The following is a 17,682-nucleotide window of genomic DNA, read 5'->3' as shown; positions in this document are numbered from 1 at the left end:
CACAGCTATATAAGAAGATTGTGGGCACGAGTGCAGATTTATTTTACAATGCAACACTAATACCCCAAAGATACCATTTGGACCAGAGCTTTTCAATGTACATTGCCTATTTGGAAAGACTTTCTTCTACCAAGCCCTGTGACAGGCAGCCTTCAGCACACCAGCTGTTCTGGATCCACACTTCCCAACATGGTCTTACCAGCAGCAATGCTGGGAGTTGTAGTTCTTATTACAGCAGGTGTGCCAAATATGGCCAACCCCTGATCTAGACGGATGCTTAGATCTGCTCAGATATTTAACAAATTTTAATTAACATGAGATAGAAAGGTAAAAAATGTTTTGATTTGAAATGTGTGACCACAACTTTAGGCTAAGGCCACACTAGGCGATAGCGCCGCGATTTGACTCGCGGCGACTTTTCGTCGCAACTTTTAAGCAATCGCTGGGGAAACTTTTGCGCTGGCGTCTATGGGGAATCGCGTAAAATCGCCCGCGTAAAAACACACGCGGCGATCTTTTCTCTACTGTTGCTCGAAATTGCCTCGCTAGGCGATTTCGAGCGACAATAGAAAAAAGATCGGCGTGTGTGTTTTTACGCTGGCGATTTTACGCGATTCCCCATAGACGCCAGCGCAAAAGTTTCCCCAGCGATTGCGGCTTAAAAGTCGCGGCGAAAAGTCGTCGCGAGTCAAATCGCGGCGCTATCGCCTAGTGTGGCCTTAGCCTAAAGGGGCAGTATACCGCCTTACTCAACATGAGCGCAATGAATAGGGCTTATGCTGAACATACTTTATGCCTATTATTTCTGAAGCTACTCCATGTTTGGTCCTTGTGAGGTTGATAATTAGATTACGCCAGAGCACAATTAAGCAGGTGCCCATTATGTAGGGAGATATGTGCACGGATAATCTAATTATCTACCACACAAAAAAAAATTAAAATTATGGAGAAGCTTCAGTTTTCAGTTTAGCTCAAGAAATACCAAAAACCATAGACTTTTCAAGACAATAGGAAACATTTTTAGCCCAAACCCTATTCCTTGCACTCATGTTGGACTACAGGGTATACTGCCCCTTTTAGAAGCCGGCTTAGAAGTATCTTTAATATTATTCCCACTCTTTCTTCAGAGTAGCAAAGTCCATTTTAGCTGTGGTCAGACCTTGTGCTTTGTTATAGTGCAGCAATCAATGGAAAGCCATGGGGCATTTTTAGGTAAAACAAGCAATTTCCTCTGCTTTATTCAGCCCCTATGCCTAAATAAACACTAAAGTAGCTTATTCCAGCTATTAAATGAATCTGCCCCATATCCACAGACCTCTGAGTTCTATAAAAGCATATATTCTAGAGGACATGAAATAAACAGGCTGGGCAGATATTCTGTTACACAAGGATAGAAATGAAATGGCATACAAACTCATACAGGTCATTGGATAAAGGGTATTTGGCAGTAAGAGAAGACCAAACCTTTGTCTAGGCACTCTATTCTATCTGACTGCAGCCCGTTGCCTAATATAATCCCACATTAGACACTAATATTTGCTGGTGAATTTTTATCGGAGCCAATTTTGCACCGGTATATATATATATATTCTCATGATAACACTGAGAACATTGATTGTTTTACTGTTGTGGAAAAACATGTTTTTTTCAAAACACATCAGTTAATAGTGCTGCTCCAGCAGAATTCTGCACTGAAATCCATTTTTTAAAAGAGCAAACTGATTTTTTTTTTTATATTCAATTTTGAAATCTGACATGGGGCTAGACATATTGTCAGTTTCCCAGCTGCCCCCAGTCATGTGACTTGTGCTCTGATAAACTTCAGACACTTTACTGCAAATTGGAGTGATATCGCCCCCGCCTCCCTCCCCCCAGCAGCCTAACAAAAGAACAATGGGAAGGTAAGCCGATAGCTCGCTAACACAAGATAACAGCTCCCTGGTAGATCTAAGAACAGCACTCAATAGTAAAGCCAAGTCCCACTGAGACTGATTCAGTTATATTAAGTAGGAGAGATAACAGCCTGCCAGAAAGTAGTTCCATTCTAAAGTGCAGGCAGAAGTCAGGTGACTGGGGGCAGCTGGGAAACTGACAATTTGTCTAGCCCCATGTCAGATTTCAAAATTGAAAAAAAAATCTGTTCGCTCTTTTAAGAATTGGATATCACTGCAGAATTCTGCACTATTAACTGATGCATTTTAAAAACATGTTTTCCCATGACAGTATCCCTTTAAGATCTGGTACAACAAAAGAATAAGTATGTCAGCCATATTTCCTATTAATCATTAACTCGCACAAAAGAAATGAATAAAATCAGGGTTCAACTGGCTCCTTTTTAAATAAATGCCTTATACCATGCTGCATAGAATTGAACGTATCCTTTTTCATTGGGCAATATTTGTTCTTCTGACTTAAAAATGTTAGCAGTCAAAAGAACTTTTTTGCAACTTTGTCACTTTAACTACCACTTTTAGACAATGGCACAAAGCCACTTAAAATGGCGTAACCTTTTGCATCATTTCACAAAAAAATATTATTCTTCTTGTTGTATCAGCAGAAACAGCCCTACATCTTATTGTCTTCCTAAAAAGTATCACAACCTCATTAAACTTCTTTAAGAATGAGTGTCTTATACAGGTATGGGACCGGTTATCCAGAATGCTTGAGACTTGGGTTTTTTCGGATAACTGATCTTTCCGTAATTTGGATCTTCATACCTTAAGTCTACTAGAAAATCATGTAATAAAAATCATTAACTAAACCCAATAGGCTGGTTTGGCTTCCAATAAGGGTTAATTATATTTTAGTTTGGATCAAGTATAAGGTACTGTTTTATTATTACAGAGAAAATGGAAATCATTTAAAAAAAAAAATTGGATTATTTGGATAAAATGGAGTCTATGGGAGACAGCCTTTCCATAATTCGGAGCTGTCAGGAATAAGGGTTTCCTGGTAACAGACCCCATACCTGTATGACAGGAGGCATATATTTTAAGGGCAACATCTCTTGCCTAAATAGTGCTGCATGTTGATAGCATGTTAATTGGAAAGGGGAAATAAAGAAGTAAAACATAGAGAAAAAAAAAAAATCAGTCTGCAGGAAACCTCTCTGAATGCAGAAACCCACCTTTATTACATTAGAAAAATAAATGCCAGTCCTTAACTAGAGAGTCCCAGAAACTATTTTCATTACGCTCAGAGCTGCCTTGGCCTGACGTGAAACAGCAAAAATAACAACAAAACACCAGAATAACCAAACAAAGAAATGATAAAGGTGATTTGTGTAGAAATGTCCTTCCTTAGAGCTAACCTGCCACCAAGTCCTATTCTTTTCCTCTTATGTCTGTGGAACACGAGTTCTTTCATAAGGGTATATTTGGGGTGGTTGCTACTTTAGAAACCATATCTTCAGGTTTATATGCTTACAAACTTTTAATTTAGTAACTTTTTTGTCCTTCATAGAAACCTTCAACTTTTTTTTTTTTATAACTTTTATCAGAGGAGAGACCAAGTATTGTTTAATCCTAAACCTTGGCGAGTAACCCCTGGTGCAAACACGCGGAGCGTACCATCACAGTAACCGGAGAAAATTGCTCAAACCACCCCCCCCACCACTATCACCTGTGAACAGATAAGGTATAACACAAGACACAGTACAAGGAAACTTTGGATCGAGGTAAATCCCGGCTAAGTACTTGGGCCATGAAAGAAATGCACGATTATCTTCACCTGCATGTTGGTGCCCAGATTAAACCAAACTGTGTGTTATTGTTGAATTTGAAGAGAGTATCCGAGAGAAATGTCTGTCGCCCAGTGGAGTTGACCCGTGTGCTTATAGTGCTACTTTGTGTCCGTGGGCACACGCTTCTGTTTGGAACAACGCTAGTCCAGAAATAATTTCCTGCAGCCCATACGCGAGCGGTTTGATCGTCGGATGTCGAATTTGGTGTCGCGGCACTTTTGGCAAACATAGATCTCTGGAACGTTGGACTTGCGGATTTTGGCACAGGAGAGATGAATCCAAGTGTTGCATTCGTTGCACTCAATCATTGGTCGCCCAGCAAAAGGCTTCATGCAGAAGCAGGTTACAAGGTGCCACGAATCATCATCTGAAAGAGGAATGATCAATGTTAATATTTGATTCGTGCGTCAAGGAGTATTTTCTTTCCTTGGTTTCTTACTTCCCATGCGCTACAGATGTGAGCTCTTCATTGGCTGTACTAAATAAGTATATCTAGGTAAAGCAATTCATCATTTAAAGCTATACAACATCTTGAGATGACTGCTGTGCTGCATTCAGTTGCTGCGTATAGTCTTGGAAAACACAGATCTGAATAATAATGTACTGATTGGAAGGGAGGACCTCTGCATTATTCTACAGATTCTTCTCCAAAGTAGCTCTCCATTCTCATTAAAGCTGGTGAAACAATGATCGCTGCTTCATAACTACTGAGTATCCTGGATCCTGGGGCATGCAATATATACAGAATAGGCAAATATAATAGAATCTCTGAACTTGTTGGCTTTTATGTGCAAACTAACGTCTAATGTACCTAATGGGTGAAACCTGCACGGCACACCTAGCATCTATATGCACAAGAACATATCAATATACCTGTATATGTATGAACAAGACATTAGACAAGCTGTACAAAAACAAAAGCATGTTTGATGGATCAGCCCAGACTGGCTTACCACCCGAGGAGTAAAACTGGGCAAATATCCACTAATTTGATCTTCTGTACTGAGCAGATCTACTTGCATAGGGTCAGTTTAAGAAAGTTTTCACACTTCTCTTTCCCTTTATTTTTTAAGTTACCCGCCCTTAAAGCAATTCGGGGGGAGTTAATGCATTACCATATTGCTGCCCAAAAGTGCCCTCAAGACTCCCCAACTTTAGTATTACTTACCTAGGCCAACACTTGGACATGGCTTAAAGGCCCTGCTGAGCCTGTCAATCATGTTGTGCTGGAGGTTGTGCTATCCTTCAATAGGCTGGAGTAGTGTTTTGGTTTGTACTCAGCCTATGTAAAGATTGCACCGTACCCAGCCTAGCATGACTGAAACAAAGTCTGACCTCTGCACAGGCCTTTCCCCTTTGTGTGAGCGGCAGGTGCTGCTGGGCTGGGGGTATTGCTGTGCGACAACTTCTAGAGCCTAGATTCCCCCAGTATTATGGACATGTTCCTATATTTTCACAGTAATGTATTAGTATTGCTTTAATCTTGTTTTGGCACATGGACCTTCCTACTCTATCACTGTATAGTATAAATACATTCAGAGAAGTATTACAATATTCAATATATTTACCTGAATCAACCATAATATCTTCGTCATTTCCTGTGCCGTCTTCGTCCCGAAAGACTACTTGCTTCCCCTGTCGAATAACTGTTCTCTTCCCCAGGTTTACCTCAGAATACTCATTCTTTATTTCCTCTGCATCCTCATAGGGCATTGATACAGAGGGACTGTCCATGCTGGTGGGGCAATTGTCTAGCAGAGGTTCCTGTATCTCGTGTGCTGGTGACTTTTTAAGCTCCAAATGCTCATCCGGGATAGGAGCAATGGGATCGATGGGAGTACTCTCTTCTATGGGAGTCTCTACTGGCTCTTGTTTTATTATAGGTTTTACAGGCTCTTCTTGCTTGAGCCCCTCCAGTTCCTTTTTCTTTAGCTTTTTCTTCTTCTTGATTTTGTCTAATTTCTTCCTGTCCAGCAGAAAGGAGCTCAGTTTGGATCGTTTGAGCACAGGGGGATAGCTCCTCTCATGCTTTAGGTCACTAAAGCTTTTCCTCTTTTTGAGTGGCAAAGCATCGCTTGATGGAAGGTCCTGGTATCTCGAGTCCCAGCTATCACTGTCAACAGTACTGCCTGTGCTATTTGGAGGGCTGGAACTTGCTCTCAGAGGGGTCTCCTAAGATTGGGAGGAAGAGACAAATAAACCATTTTAATACACCTAAATAATTTAACAATGTTGCACAGCCCTAGCCTGGATCGTTCTTACTGCAAACCACTATGTCCTTTATTTCATTTTCCTAAGCTTTACATCACATGACTTCCAGAACCTTTGAGAATCCTGCAAAAAGTGCTTGGATTCAGCTGAATCATGAAGAAAATCCTGTCTACGGTGCATCTGTTGAGGACAGTTTGCCCACTGAATATGAAGTACGGGGGTTCGGTGGTTAGTTCTGCAGTACCAGGGTCCTAGGCTCAATTCCAGCCAGGGCAATAGCAGCAAATACTTCTCCCTGTGTTGCCATGGGGTTTACTCTGGGTACTGTGATTTTGGAGCGTGAGAGGAAACGATATTGAAAGGTTATCGTTTCATGATAAAATGGACTACAGTGTGCTTGTGATATGGACCTTAGATTGTAAGCTCCTCTGTTAAACAATGGTCTGATCGACAACATCTCGAAAGCAATATGAAATGTAAATGAAATTATAAATATTCTAATAAATGGTAAGAAAGTTAATTATAAATGCACTGTTGTAAGGCAAATGGATTTAATGTGTCTTCTGCTAAGCAAACATAACTACCAACCACGCTTTCAGGCAGGATCACGTTCCCCCTGCGGTAGGATTCCCACAGCTGAATGAGTGCATTCTCCAGGCCTGCCAAAATAACCAACCCGGAATGTGTAACCACAAAGCTTTCTGAAACTTTCTTTCACAAAATCTATATGCTTGCTCACTTCTGTTGCAATGTGAGAGGCCCCTCAGCTCTGCGCTCCCTGTTCCTCTCTCACTTTTTATCTATCTAGCGCTCATTGGTGTGAAACAGGAGAACAAATTATGGCATACGCTGTCAAACAGTTTGGGGTTGAGGCCCCAGTTAGCTTATAACAGATACATTCAACCTCAAGTTGTACCCTAACTGATCGGCAGGCTGGGCACCCATTGCCACTGCTTTAGCTCCCCCTAGGGAGGATACTGGCAGGTCTTTTTAGAGTGGCCCTTTAATGAGAACTAAAGCTTAACTAAAGAAGTAGCTAGAAATGTTGAACATTAAGTTTTGGGCTTCTGTACCAGCCCAAGGAAACCCCAAAAGATAAGTTCCCCCAAAGATGCCCCAGTATCTCCCCATCTTCTTTTCTGCTGATTCGCTGCACATGCTCTGTGCTGCTGTCACTTGCTGAACTTAGGGACCGACTCACAATATACAGTACTAAGAACCAATTGTCCTTGGTAGACCAGAAACATGTCAGGTGGTTCTTAATTATGGAGCCCACTGAGCAGACACTTTCCCACGTCGCAGACACTTTCTAAGATGGTGACCCCCTGTGACAAGTTTGAAATCCTGGATCATTGCTGCTATTGACAAGCTGAAACTTTAGGCTTGTGCAGTGAGTTCAGTATATAAAATATGGCAATATTAGTGCTATATCACCTTTTCCTATTTGTGTCAGACCCACAAGGCAACTTTGTCCTGTATCGGAGGCAGCATTCAGCCACGTCACTATATTGTATTTAGGGGTAACTCGGGTGCAAAGCAGATGAAAGTCTAGGGCTTCAGCACGAAAAATTACTGAGGGGGCAGACATTTGGAGCACTGATCCTTAAGGCAGCCCTACAAATACTATTATACCATCTGCTTGAATGTGCATGCCATACTCTAGGTGGGGTTCCCAATATCCCCAGTACAAAGTGACCCATGACCATTCGGGTGCTACTTTTGCGGTAAAAGGAAAAATGAAAAATAATCACCTGCACACTATTTCCTACAACTAATATTAGCAATTCTTATACTGTACATCTTTATCTCAGTATATAACTGGGTAATGCAAGTCCCCTAATATAGAAAATGTGCATTCCTCTGCTATGTAACTATAGGTATGATCATAAAGATGTGGCTAACCCGTTTGCATGATGTGTAGCTTACCTCTTCTGGGTATGGGATGTAACCAGCATACGCCAAAACAAATGTACAGAACTTGTTGAAATCCTCCACAGTGCGCCTCCTCCTGTAATTTGGAGTGCCATCCTAAATAGAAAAAAAAATCAAAATGAATTAATCAAGTGACTATGGTCATGACCAAACCTTGCAATGGAAAACAAACTTTTCACTGGAGCTTGAAGGGTCAACAGCTGCCCCCAGTGGCTGATCTGTGAAGTGCAAGCTTTGCAGCTTTAGTTTCATCTCTGCAATTTTAGACTCTGAGGGTAGGGCAGAAGGCACACGGAGTGTTGACTGCCTGCCGAAAGAGAGAACGGCCCCAAAATGCCTGCTTTTCACAATATTTCCCAGCTTGCTCTGGCTCGGCTCTGCTTCGTGTAGCTGAGCGGAGGTGGAAGCTGTACTCATCAGTGCAGCCTAAGATATAAACTTTTAAGGCCCAAAGGTTGAGTTTGTTTTGTTTCTGGTCCTGTGGAATGGTTTGTAAAAACAATGAAAGTCAAAATACTCGGGACACAGCATCACTGGAGGAGTACATATCAGTAAAGTCCTGAATGGAAACTCGCAAGGCTCAGTACAGGTTAAACCAGGTGTGTGTGTGTGTGTGTGTGTGTGTGTGTGTGTGTGTATGTGTGATGCAAAGCTCAGCATTTCCTAACTCAGCCACTGGGGCACTAGGTTAGTTGAGAATCTCAGTACGTCTTTCCCCATTTCACATCCTCAAGCAAAACTTTTATCATGAAGGTGCCTTATGGTTTAATATTTAAAAAATCCCCAAGCAGGAACCGAAACATTGGTGATAAGCTATAAATGGTTTAAAAATTAGTGGTGAGCACAAGTTTCCCTTGTTTGTTATAGTTATACAGGAGCAGTGACCAGCTCCATGTTGTAGCTCCCACCCTTCCCAACTATAGTCAGGTGATCCCACTGGTGTCTAATAAAAGGGCAGCCAAGTTTGGGAGTTTTACTTTGAAAGCAGCAAATAAGTTGCAGGTAAAACTTAGTCTCTTTGTAAAATGTATAATGAAGCAATAGAATTCTTAATGAATCAGATGAAAATTGGACTGGGCAGATATGGGATGACTTTGACGTAGTTGGCCAGTTTAAATATATTCCGAGGTAACTTCTAATATCCTCATATTTTGCAACTGGGGGTACTTTATTTATTATAATACACAAATTTCAGTGAGTCATGTGACAGAAATGATATATATCATATACACACACACACACACACACACACACGTAAATACAAATAAAAATGACAATGGACACTGACATGTTTCTGTGTTTGATTCAGTCAGAGCAATGGATTTAGCCTGTAACGGCATTATTACTTTTTAAGCCCAGGTGAGAGAAAATTAGAAAATTTGCATTTGGCTGTAGGACAGAGAGACAATGCTCAGGAGGAGTGTCTTAACACTCTACAAATCTTCCTAGGATCAAGCTGGCCCCGTTCACACAAAAGGAGGCCTAACCGTTTAACGGCCACCATGGCACCCAGAGACTATTGCAACCAGTTCACATAACCAGAATTACATTGTATGTTGATGAACTAAAACTCCCAGAGGCCTACCGACAGCAAACGGCTATTGTCGGGAGTTGCAGTTTAGCATCTGGGTATCCCAAGTTTAAGCCCTTAACTAGTCCCGATATAACCCAATTATTTTGATATAGTCACAATGGCCATAAAAAAAAAATAATGTTTTCACGTTTAATTCACTGCAATGAATAGAAGTAAAACAAACACACATATTTCCCAAGCAGGTAGATTAAAGGACCAGTAACACCAAAAACTGAAAAGGGTTTTATATGCATTAAAATATAATGTACTGTTACCCCTCAGTGGTAAAAATGATTTGTGGTTCTAGAACCTACTATAGAGTAAGGGTAAGGGGCACACGCTAAGATTCGGCTAGATTGCTAATCTTCCCGAAAAGCCTTCCTGTCGGATAGAATCTAAAACGACAGCGGGATGGCACTCGGAGCGCTTCGTTTTCTGAAGTCACCCGAAGTTAAAGCAACCGTCCAAGTGGAATCGGACAGGTTTACACTGCAGATACCAGATAAGAAGTGCAGGATACAATAGGTTTAATTTTTAATCTACCCATATGGCCCCTCAGGCTGAGTCAACAGCTTCTCAGCCCAAATAACTAGCCTTCCTGGTGGTCTCCCCAAAAAAATCTGGCCAGGTTTAAAAATCCCATTGGAGGAGCATAAACAGTGAAGATAAAAAGGGAGCAAATGACATTTGTGACTATCACAAAACACTAATTTGTGACTCTCTCTCTCTCTCTACAAATGCACTTGATAATGAGATGCTTGCTTGTTTATAGGTAGGTAGACAGGTCTGAAAATATTGCCCTGTTTATAAAGGAAGGTGGGGGGGGGTAAGGTCAATGAAAATAGCCCAACTTTGTGCTTTAGGATGGTGAAAAAATAGAAAGTTTTTTTAGGTGCAACACTGCCCCTTTAACAATACAGTAAAATGCCAGCTGGAACTGGCAGCACATTGGGTGGAGCAAAGAACCTGACTGACAACCCCCCACTATACAGAACATTCTGAAGCTCCAGTTCCCTATCTGTATCCCTGCACAGCAAACATATTAGTATCCAGTGCCTCTAACTGCCATGATGAGCCAACAGAACTGAAATGTAACCGTCACACAACACCACCTCACACAACACCACCGCATGAGATGTGTAACCCATTTCACCCTGAACACAGCACGCAAAAGGCACTGAATATCAACACCCCCCCCCCCCACACACTTCTCCGTGTTACACTTAACCCATTACACCCAAAGCAGGGCTGGTGACTGGCAGTACACGCCACTTCATTCACTATCCAATGCAAAACATTCAGAAGCAGGGTGGGTGAGTGGAGAGAAGTTCTCCCCCCAGTGTATGTGTTATGTACTACAAGGCTGATAAGCACTTGTTTCTTTTAACCTATTGCTGCCCAAGAACAGCAGGTGACTGGCAGTGAAAAGGTTCACGGAACACACACAAAAAAAAAAAAAAAAAGAAGCATGAAATAACCCTGTACCGCTGTGGGTTAAAAACTCTTTTAAAATGGATGTAGAGCTGTACATTTAACCCATTTAAAGCCACAGCAGAGCAGGTGAACGGCAGAGGAGGAAGTGTAAATACCACATACTATACTAAATGCACTGCGCTATTAACCCATTACATCTGAAGCAGAGCAGCTCACTGGCTAAAGGATGATGAGCACTACACGACAATCTTAGTGCTGTCATTAATAGCATTTCCAAGCAAAGCATAGCAGGTGACTAGCAGTGAAATGGTGCAGGTACTTAACACTGAGCATGTATTAGACAACTCCCCTCACATTGTTCTTTTAACCAGTTGACAGCCAAAGCATAGTATGTGATTGGCAGTGAACAAATACAAGCACCATAGTAGACTAAATGCATGGTGTACCACTGCTGTGCTATTAACTCCTAACATCTAAAGCTGTGTTCTTTTAACCCATTATGAACATAAGGTTTCCCATGCACTATATACAGGCACTGCACCTGAGAACCTATACTTATAGCTGGACTACTATTCCCTTGGCTCTCAGGAAGCCTTTTCCATTCTACCAAACTACGCAACCCCATGGCCATTAGTGTCGTGGACAAACAAAATTAACCCCGTCATCATATGCCAGAAAACTGTCCGTTTTGAAATGTTGCAAATTATCATACATTGGTACATTGACAGGCGTGGCTTAAGTACATACAAAGGTCAGAGGGTTGCCGACGATAGCATAAATAAAACAGCAAAACTGGAGCACTTTGTTGCTGAACTACAACTCCCAGCATCCCTGAGATTTAACCGTAACCTCTAGAAAAAGATAATTTGGGGGAAAAAAAGCAGTTGTGTACCTCTATTCTGTTGCTCAGCCCTCTGGAGAGCAGGCTGTACTGGAATGTAATTCCCCATTGTTAAATGCTGGAGGATTTGCAAACGCAGCAGCGGGACTGCAACAACCAGGGACAGCCCTCGTCCCAGTGACCAGAGGGGAGGGGCCTGATGTGACTGGCAGGTGAAGCCACCACTAAAGGGTGCTAGACAGACTTATTCATACTGTTACACCAAGGAATTATCGGATGCCCCCCTAGACTATAGATTAGAATAAATACAGAACACAGAGATCAAAGGCTGCTTCATTGGATTGTAAAATTATTCAGGACTGGTTTTAGAGTTCGTGGCAATATCCCCCAGCATTTAGGATCTTGTTAAACCACCACCCCAGATGTAAAATTGCAACATATACATCTCGATGTCTGAACTGCAGCTCCAGCTGTTTTAACTACAACTCCCAGCTTTCCGCTTGGCCGCTGATCAGGGGATCCTGGGAGTTGCAGGTCAGACATCCCTTCTACACAGCGAATACGACATGTACTGAATGTATCCAGTAAACTCTGCCTGAAGTCCTGTCTATCTGCAGACAATTGCCCCTCTCTACTCTCCATTAAACCTGGGCTGAATGTATAGGAGGTCTGATTTCTGATGTACAATGGGATGTCCCCGAATTAAACAGAATGTATCAGGTCCCCTGTGTGTGTGTTGGGGGGGAGATAAGGGGCAATGGCTGCACCAACACACCCTGAGCACAAGTCTGATACAATGTAACAAGTCTCCTCCTCCTGGCTGCGTGCCCGGCACAATAACCATGATAATGTCCCAAAGTAGCTAAAATGGAGATTAATATGAAGAGGAGGGGGAGCCATGTTTGCCCATCGAGTCGCAAGTGACTTCTGGTGAGTCTCGGCCGATGTCCGACTGTTCCACTTGCCCCACTCGCGCTGTGGGCCGGGGGTTTTACACATTCAGGTTACCGAGCTAAACAAGAGCACAGAACCGCGAACCCGCAGACTAGTCCCCTAGAGACGCCCCATCAGCAGCCGAATGGGAGCAATGGCCTTACTAAGCACAAGTGTCCCTACCCCTCCCCCCGCCGGGCATATCCTCCGAGTCCGACCCAAACACTTGGGGGTCAGATCCTCTTGGAAGCGATTCCTGTCTCCCTGGGGTTTGTGTCAGAGCAGACACTCACTCCCCACCCCCCCCCCGTCTAGCGATAAAGTGAGACAACCCCCACTAAACACCGGACGGCGTTCCTTCTATATGGCAGCTGTAACCCCCGGAGTGTAGTCCCGGCATGTCTATGCACTGCCCTAGTGACCAATGGATCCCTCCCCCAGGCAATCCTATTTGCACTAAACAAGTTCATGGATTATCATACAGGACAGTCACCCCCTCATGGATCCTCCGACCGCAAAGTCTAAACACCATTTTGCAGCTCGATCTCCTGAGATAGTTCTGTTGTCTGTTACCGATTCAGAACCCTGCGCTCTCTAGTCGCTCAGCGGGGTGCAGAGTTATTAACATATTTATAGGGTCCTGCCATCCTGATTTTCACAGTTGCCCCCTGGGGGAAGCAAACAGTCTCCCCCCCCCCCGTGCCAGTAGTCTTTCCCTAGACTGTGAGCTTTATTACTGTAGCAGTGCTGGGCAGCAAACTCAGGATGAGCCCAAGATTAGATATGGGGGTGCGGTAGACTAGCTCAGGATTTAGCAGCCAGGCTGTGGGCAAACAAAGCCAAGCAAGAAAATAATCTATTAGCAGCAATACTAGAGGGAGTGGGTGTAGCCTCCTGCTCTGTCTGCCATCCCCCATGTTCCATCCAACGCCCGCATTTCTCTGGAGCTGTTGGGAGGGGGTCAATCGGCAGCTTCTGAACCCCAACTTCTATCCCCTGATAACAGTAATATGCAGCCCAAAATACTATCAAGGCTGACAAGCTTTAAGTGAAAACATCAGCCTGTAGCCCCCCATGATGTCAGCAGCAAGACAAACCCACTGTACCCCACATTATACAGAGCAAGCAAAGGGCAGTCGGGTAGTGAGGGGCTTGACTGGTCACAGATGGGGAGGTTTCTGGGCAGTTACATTAGAGAAGACAGTGTGACATATAAGAGGGGGTTGTTGAACATCAGGTCCTATAAACCCGGTGTTTGGGGAGTGCTGGGCGTTGCAGTTCTACATCAGCTGGGGGAGGGCAGGGTGTCCCTAATCAGTTTCGGGGAGACACTGCTGCCCAAGTCAGAGGTCCCTGATGTCACCTGTGCGTTGGGAGCTTTGTGATCACATAAACTGGATTAGAAACAATAAGATCCACTCCAGCAGGTCGGGGTCACACTGTGTATAATACTGGGGGCACCAGCATCCCAAAAGCCACGAGAGGACACGTCTGGGACAAGTGTGGCAACTCCAAGCTGAACTCTAATCAAGATGGAGGTGTGGGGGTGGGGAGTATCCCCCCTGTATTTATGTGTAGCCATTTCTCAGGGGTACAAGAGCTAAAGTGTCCCCCCTCCCCATGAGCAGATCGGACGGATGGTGTGTATGTAGAGAATAAGGGCTGAGTAAGAGCCGGCAGATACAAGGACAAGATGGCGTGGCTGTAGAAGGGGAGCCGGCCAAACAGTTCGTGGCTGATCGGATCCCCCCCCCCCCCATCCCATAGGGATCCCAGACGTGTGTAATAGGGAGAGACACATTCCAAGGGACTGCCGGCAGCGACCCCCAAACACTGTGCTGCTGGAGTGGGGGGAGATACATTGCTGCACAGAGACAACACAATAACTTACCTCGGAATCAAACGTAGAAGTGGAAGCGGTATCCATTAGTGACAAGCAGCGCGAGTGCTGGGGTCGGGAGATGGGCAACACACAAAAGAGGTGCGGGCAGGCAGGGAAACTCGCTCCCCCGGCAATTGATGGCGGACAGTATTCCAGCGGCTACAATCTCCTGGGGGTGATCAGGTCAGGGACACGAAGCCGAAGTACAACAGGGATGTCTTGTGTGGGTGCGCACCCCACTATATCCGAGAGCTGAGCACATACAACCAAAGCGACTCGGTCACCTGCTGCTGGAAGAGCTTCGAGCAGATTCCCGCTGTGTCTAACCGAGTCTTAAAGCTGAATTACGGCTCCCAGGTCAGAGAACTCCCTCAATTCCCAACCGCTGCCCCCCAAGTGCAAGGGCGCTAGAACTCCTCCAGCTAACTAGTCCGGCTCTCAATGAATCTCTCTCTCTCCCCCTTCTCGCCTGCTCTGATGTCACTGACAATTCGCTTTTGTTAATCTCTTCTCCTCGCTCTCATTGGCTGCTCGAGGGAGGGAATACCCAATGGCGGCGCACTGAAGCATCACGGGAGTTGTAGTTTATTGTTGCGAAACGGGAGGCAACGCTTGAGCTACCATTTTTTTTTCTTCGTCTTACAAATGAACTTTATTTAAACAGATCAAATTGACACCCTAGTTAAAGTGAGGGGGCGGGGTTTAGCTTTTATTTTACAGTCGGTTTTACCTTTTGTGTCGTCAGCGTACTGTATTGCTAACACACATATCAAAATATCAGGCTCGTTTATAATCTGAAGTGTTTTAGGTTGGTTTAGTCGTGCGCGTTCACGCGGCCCTCCCTTCCTGGTGCTGGAGAAGGCCACACGGGGTTAATACACTGTTTGTATATATCGTGGGTGGGGGAGGGGCCGCTGACTGAGGTGATTGTTGCTTAGGGTGCGGGGATTTCGGTGTAGAAGAAGTTCCACACACTGTAACTACCAAAATGATGACTTACAGGAGTGGTTCACCTTTAATACGTTATTGAATTACTATTTCTGAGAGATTGTTTAATTGGCCTTCATTTTCTTATAGTTTTTGAAGAAGTTTGCTTCTTCTTCTGATTCTTTCCAGCTTTCAAATGCGGGTCACTGACCCCATCTAAAAAACAAATGCTCTGTAAGGCTGCACATGTATTGTTATTGCTACTTTTTATTACTCCTCTTTCGATTCAGGCCTTCGCCTATTCATTCCAGCCTCTTATTGAAATCAGTGCCTGGTTGCTAGGGTCGTTTGGACCTTAGCAACCAGAACACGGAAATTGCCAACTGGAGAGCTGCTGAATAAAAGCAGAAATAATAAAAAACAAATTGCAAATTGTCTCAGAAAATCACTCTTTACGTCATACTAAAAGTTAATCTAAAGGTGAACAACCCCTTTAAAGGGATTGTTCAGTGTAAAAATTAAAACAAACTGAATCAGAGTAATAGACCTGAAAAGCAGGAAGTAGTATTCTGGCTATTATGTTACACATCCAGTCACTCCATCCTTTATACATTACATTTTTGCCTAACTAACTATATTAGTAACATGTTTTATTTTGCACAGTCTATCTATTTACACAGTTTTTATTTTTATACTGAACTGTACCTTTAAGAGCCAGAGATCAAATTCTATGGGTAATGGAACAGAGGCGTCCAGTAGTGATGTGCGGGTCAGGGTTTACTGACCCGCACCGGACCCTAACCCGCCCTGCTACAACCCGCGCCTGCCCGCACCCGCCTCCGGGGGTCCTTTTATAGACCTGCCCCGCCGATGACATCACAAAAGGGGCGGGGCGAGCAGACGCGAGACTATAAAACCGGAACCCGGAAGTCGGATGCCGGCATTTGAAGGTGGCGGGCGGGGACAGCAGGAGAAGAGCTCAACCCGCGCCCGCCACCCGCGAGGAGTACTGCGAGGTCAACCTGAAACCGGCCCACACATCACTAGCGTCCAGTCCTGATGGGCTCAATTTGCTGTTGCACAACCCCATCTATATAGGGTTTTGCCACCTTTTCCGGAAAAAAAAATATTTATCTTTTTTCCCTATTAATAACATTGGGATCAACCATTTTTGCCAGCCAGATGGCAACCCTACCTCTATACCCCCCAGTATACTGTCTCTAATAAAGCTAGGGACAGAGAAAGAGAAACATAATGTACTTATGCATATCTTTATTTGTAAAGAGCTGTTAGGGAGCTGCAGTGCCGTACAATGCATAAAGTGCAATATATAAAAAGTACACACAGGGAGGACAAGTCACATAATAGATACAATAAATATGCACAGTACACCGCGCTTAGGACATTGAGCTTAAGTGCTATTCGATAAAAGGCACAGTAGAAAGGAGGACCCTGCCCTGTAGAGCTTACAGTCTTAAGTGGGTGGTTAATATACAGGCAAACATTGGAGGGGATAATGATAATTACCTTTAAACTAACTTTCAGTATGATGTAGAGAGTGATATCCTGAGACAATTTGCAGTTGGTTTTCATTTTTTAACATTTGTGTTTTTTTTAGCTTTTTATTCAGCAGCTCTCCAGTTTGCAATTTCAGCAATCTCATTGCTAGGGTCCAAATTACTGGTTTGAATAATAGACTGGAATATGACTAGGAGAGGGCCGAATGGAAAGATGAGTAATAAAAAGTAGCAATCACAATACAGTTGTAGATTTAGGGTAGGGGCACAATTATTATGAAGTCGCCCGAAGTTTCCTCGTGAGGCAATTTCGGAATACGAAGCGCCACGTGTGCCATGCCGCAGGCGACTTTTCATTATAGCTGGCGCAAGACAGAGGGAAGGCATTCGGTTGACACAAAGACGAGCCGATTAGTTGCCGACTAAACCCCCCCGAATTGCCCAGTGTTCCCCTACACTAAAACACTTTAATATTTTGGCGTTACTGTTCTTTTAAAGTTAACCATTTGGCTTAATATTGTCTGATTTCCCCTGTCCACATTGATTGCCAAAGTGCACAGACTTACTTGTCACGTATTGTGGAGCATAATGGAAGTGAGACATTGGGGAGGTGACACCCTATTTTTCCAATGCCTTCATGAATGAGACAGGTAGGCCAAATATTCTATAATGACAAATCTACTGTTTGGC

The 17,682-nt window shown here is 43.8% G+C and overlaps 1 protein-coding gene across 1 annotated transcript; it reads right to left on the bottom strand.

The window, feature by feature from the left end:
- Positions 1-3,473: 3,473 nt before the first annotated feature.
- Positions 3,474-14,978, bottom strand: phf13.L (PHD finger protein 13 L homeolog). Its single transcript, NM_001092092.1, is given in 4 exon segments — positions 3,474-4,109; positions 5,311-5,914; positions 7,880-7,981; positions 14,558-14,978. Coding segments are annotated over 4 exon segments (969 nt in total). The 5' UTR covers positions 14,594-14,978; the 3' UTR covers positions 3,474-3,882.
- Between the last annotated feature and the right edge of the window lie 2,704 nt (positions 14,979-17,682).

This window comes from Xenopus laevis, chromosome 7L, assembly GCF_017654675.1.
Source record: "Xenopus laevis strain J_2021 chromosome 7L, Xenopus_laevis_v10.1, whole genome shotgun sequence".
Taxonomy (NCBI): Eukaryota; Metazoa; Chordata; class Amphibia; order Anura; family Pipidae; genus Xenopus; species Xenopus laevis.
Note: the sequence above shows the minus strand (reverse complement) of the source record. Positions and strands in the feature narration are given on the sequence as shown.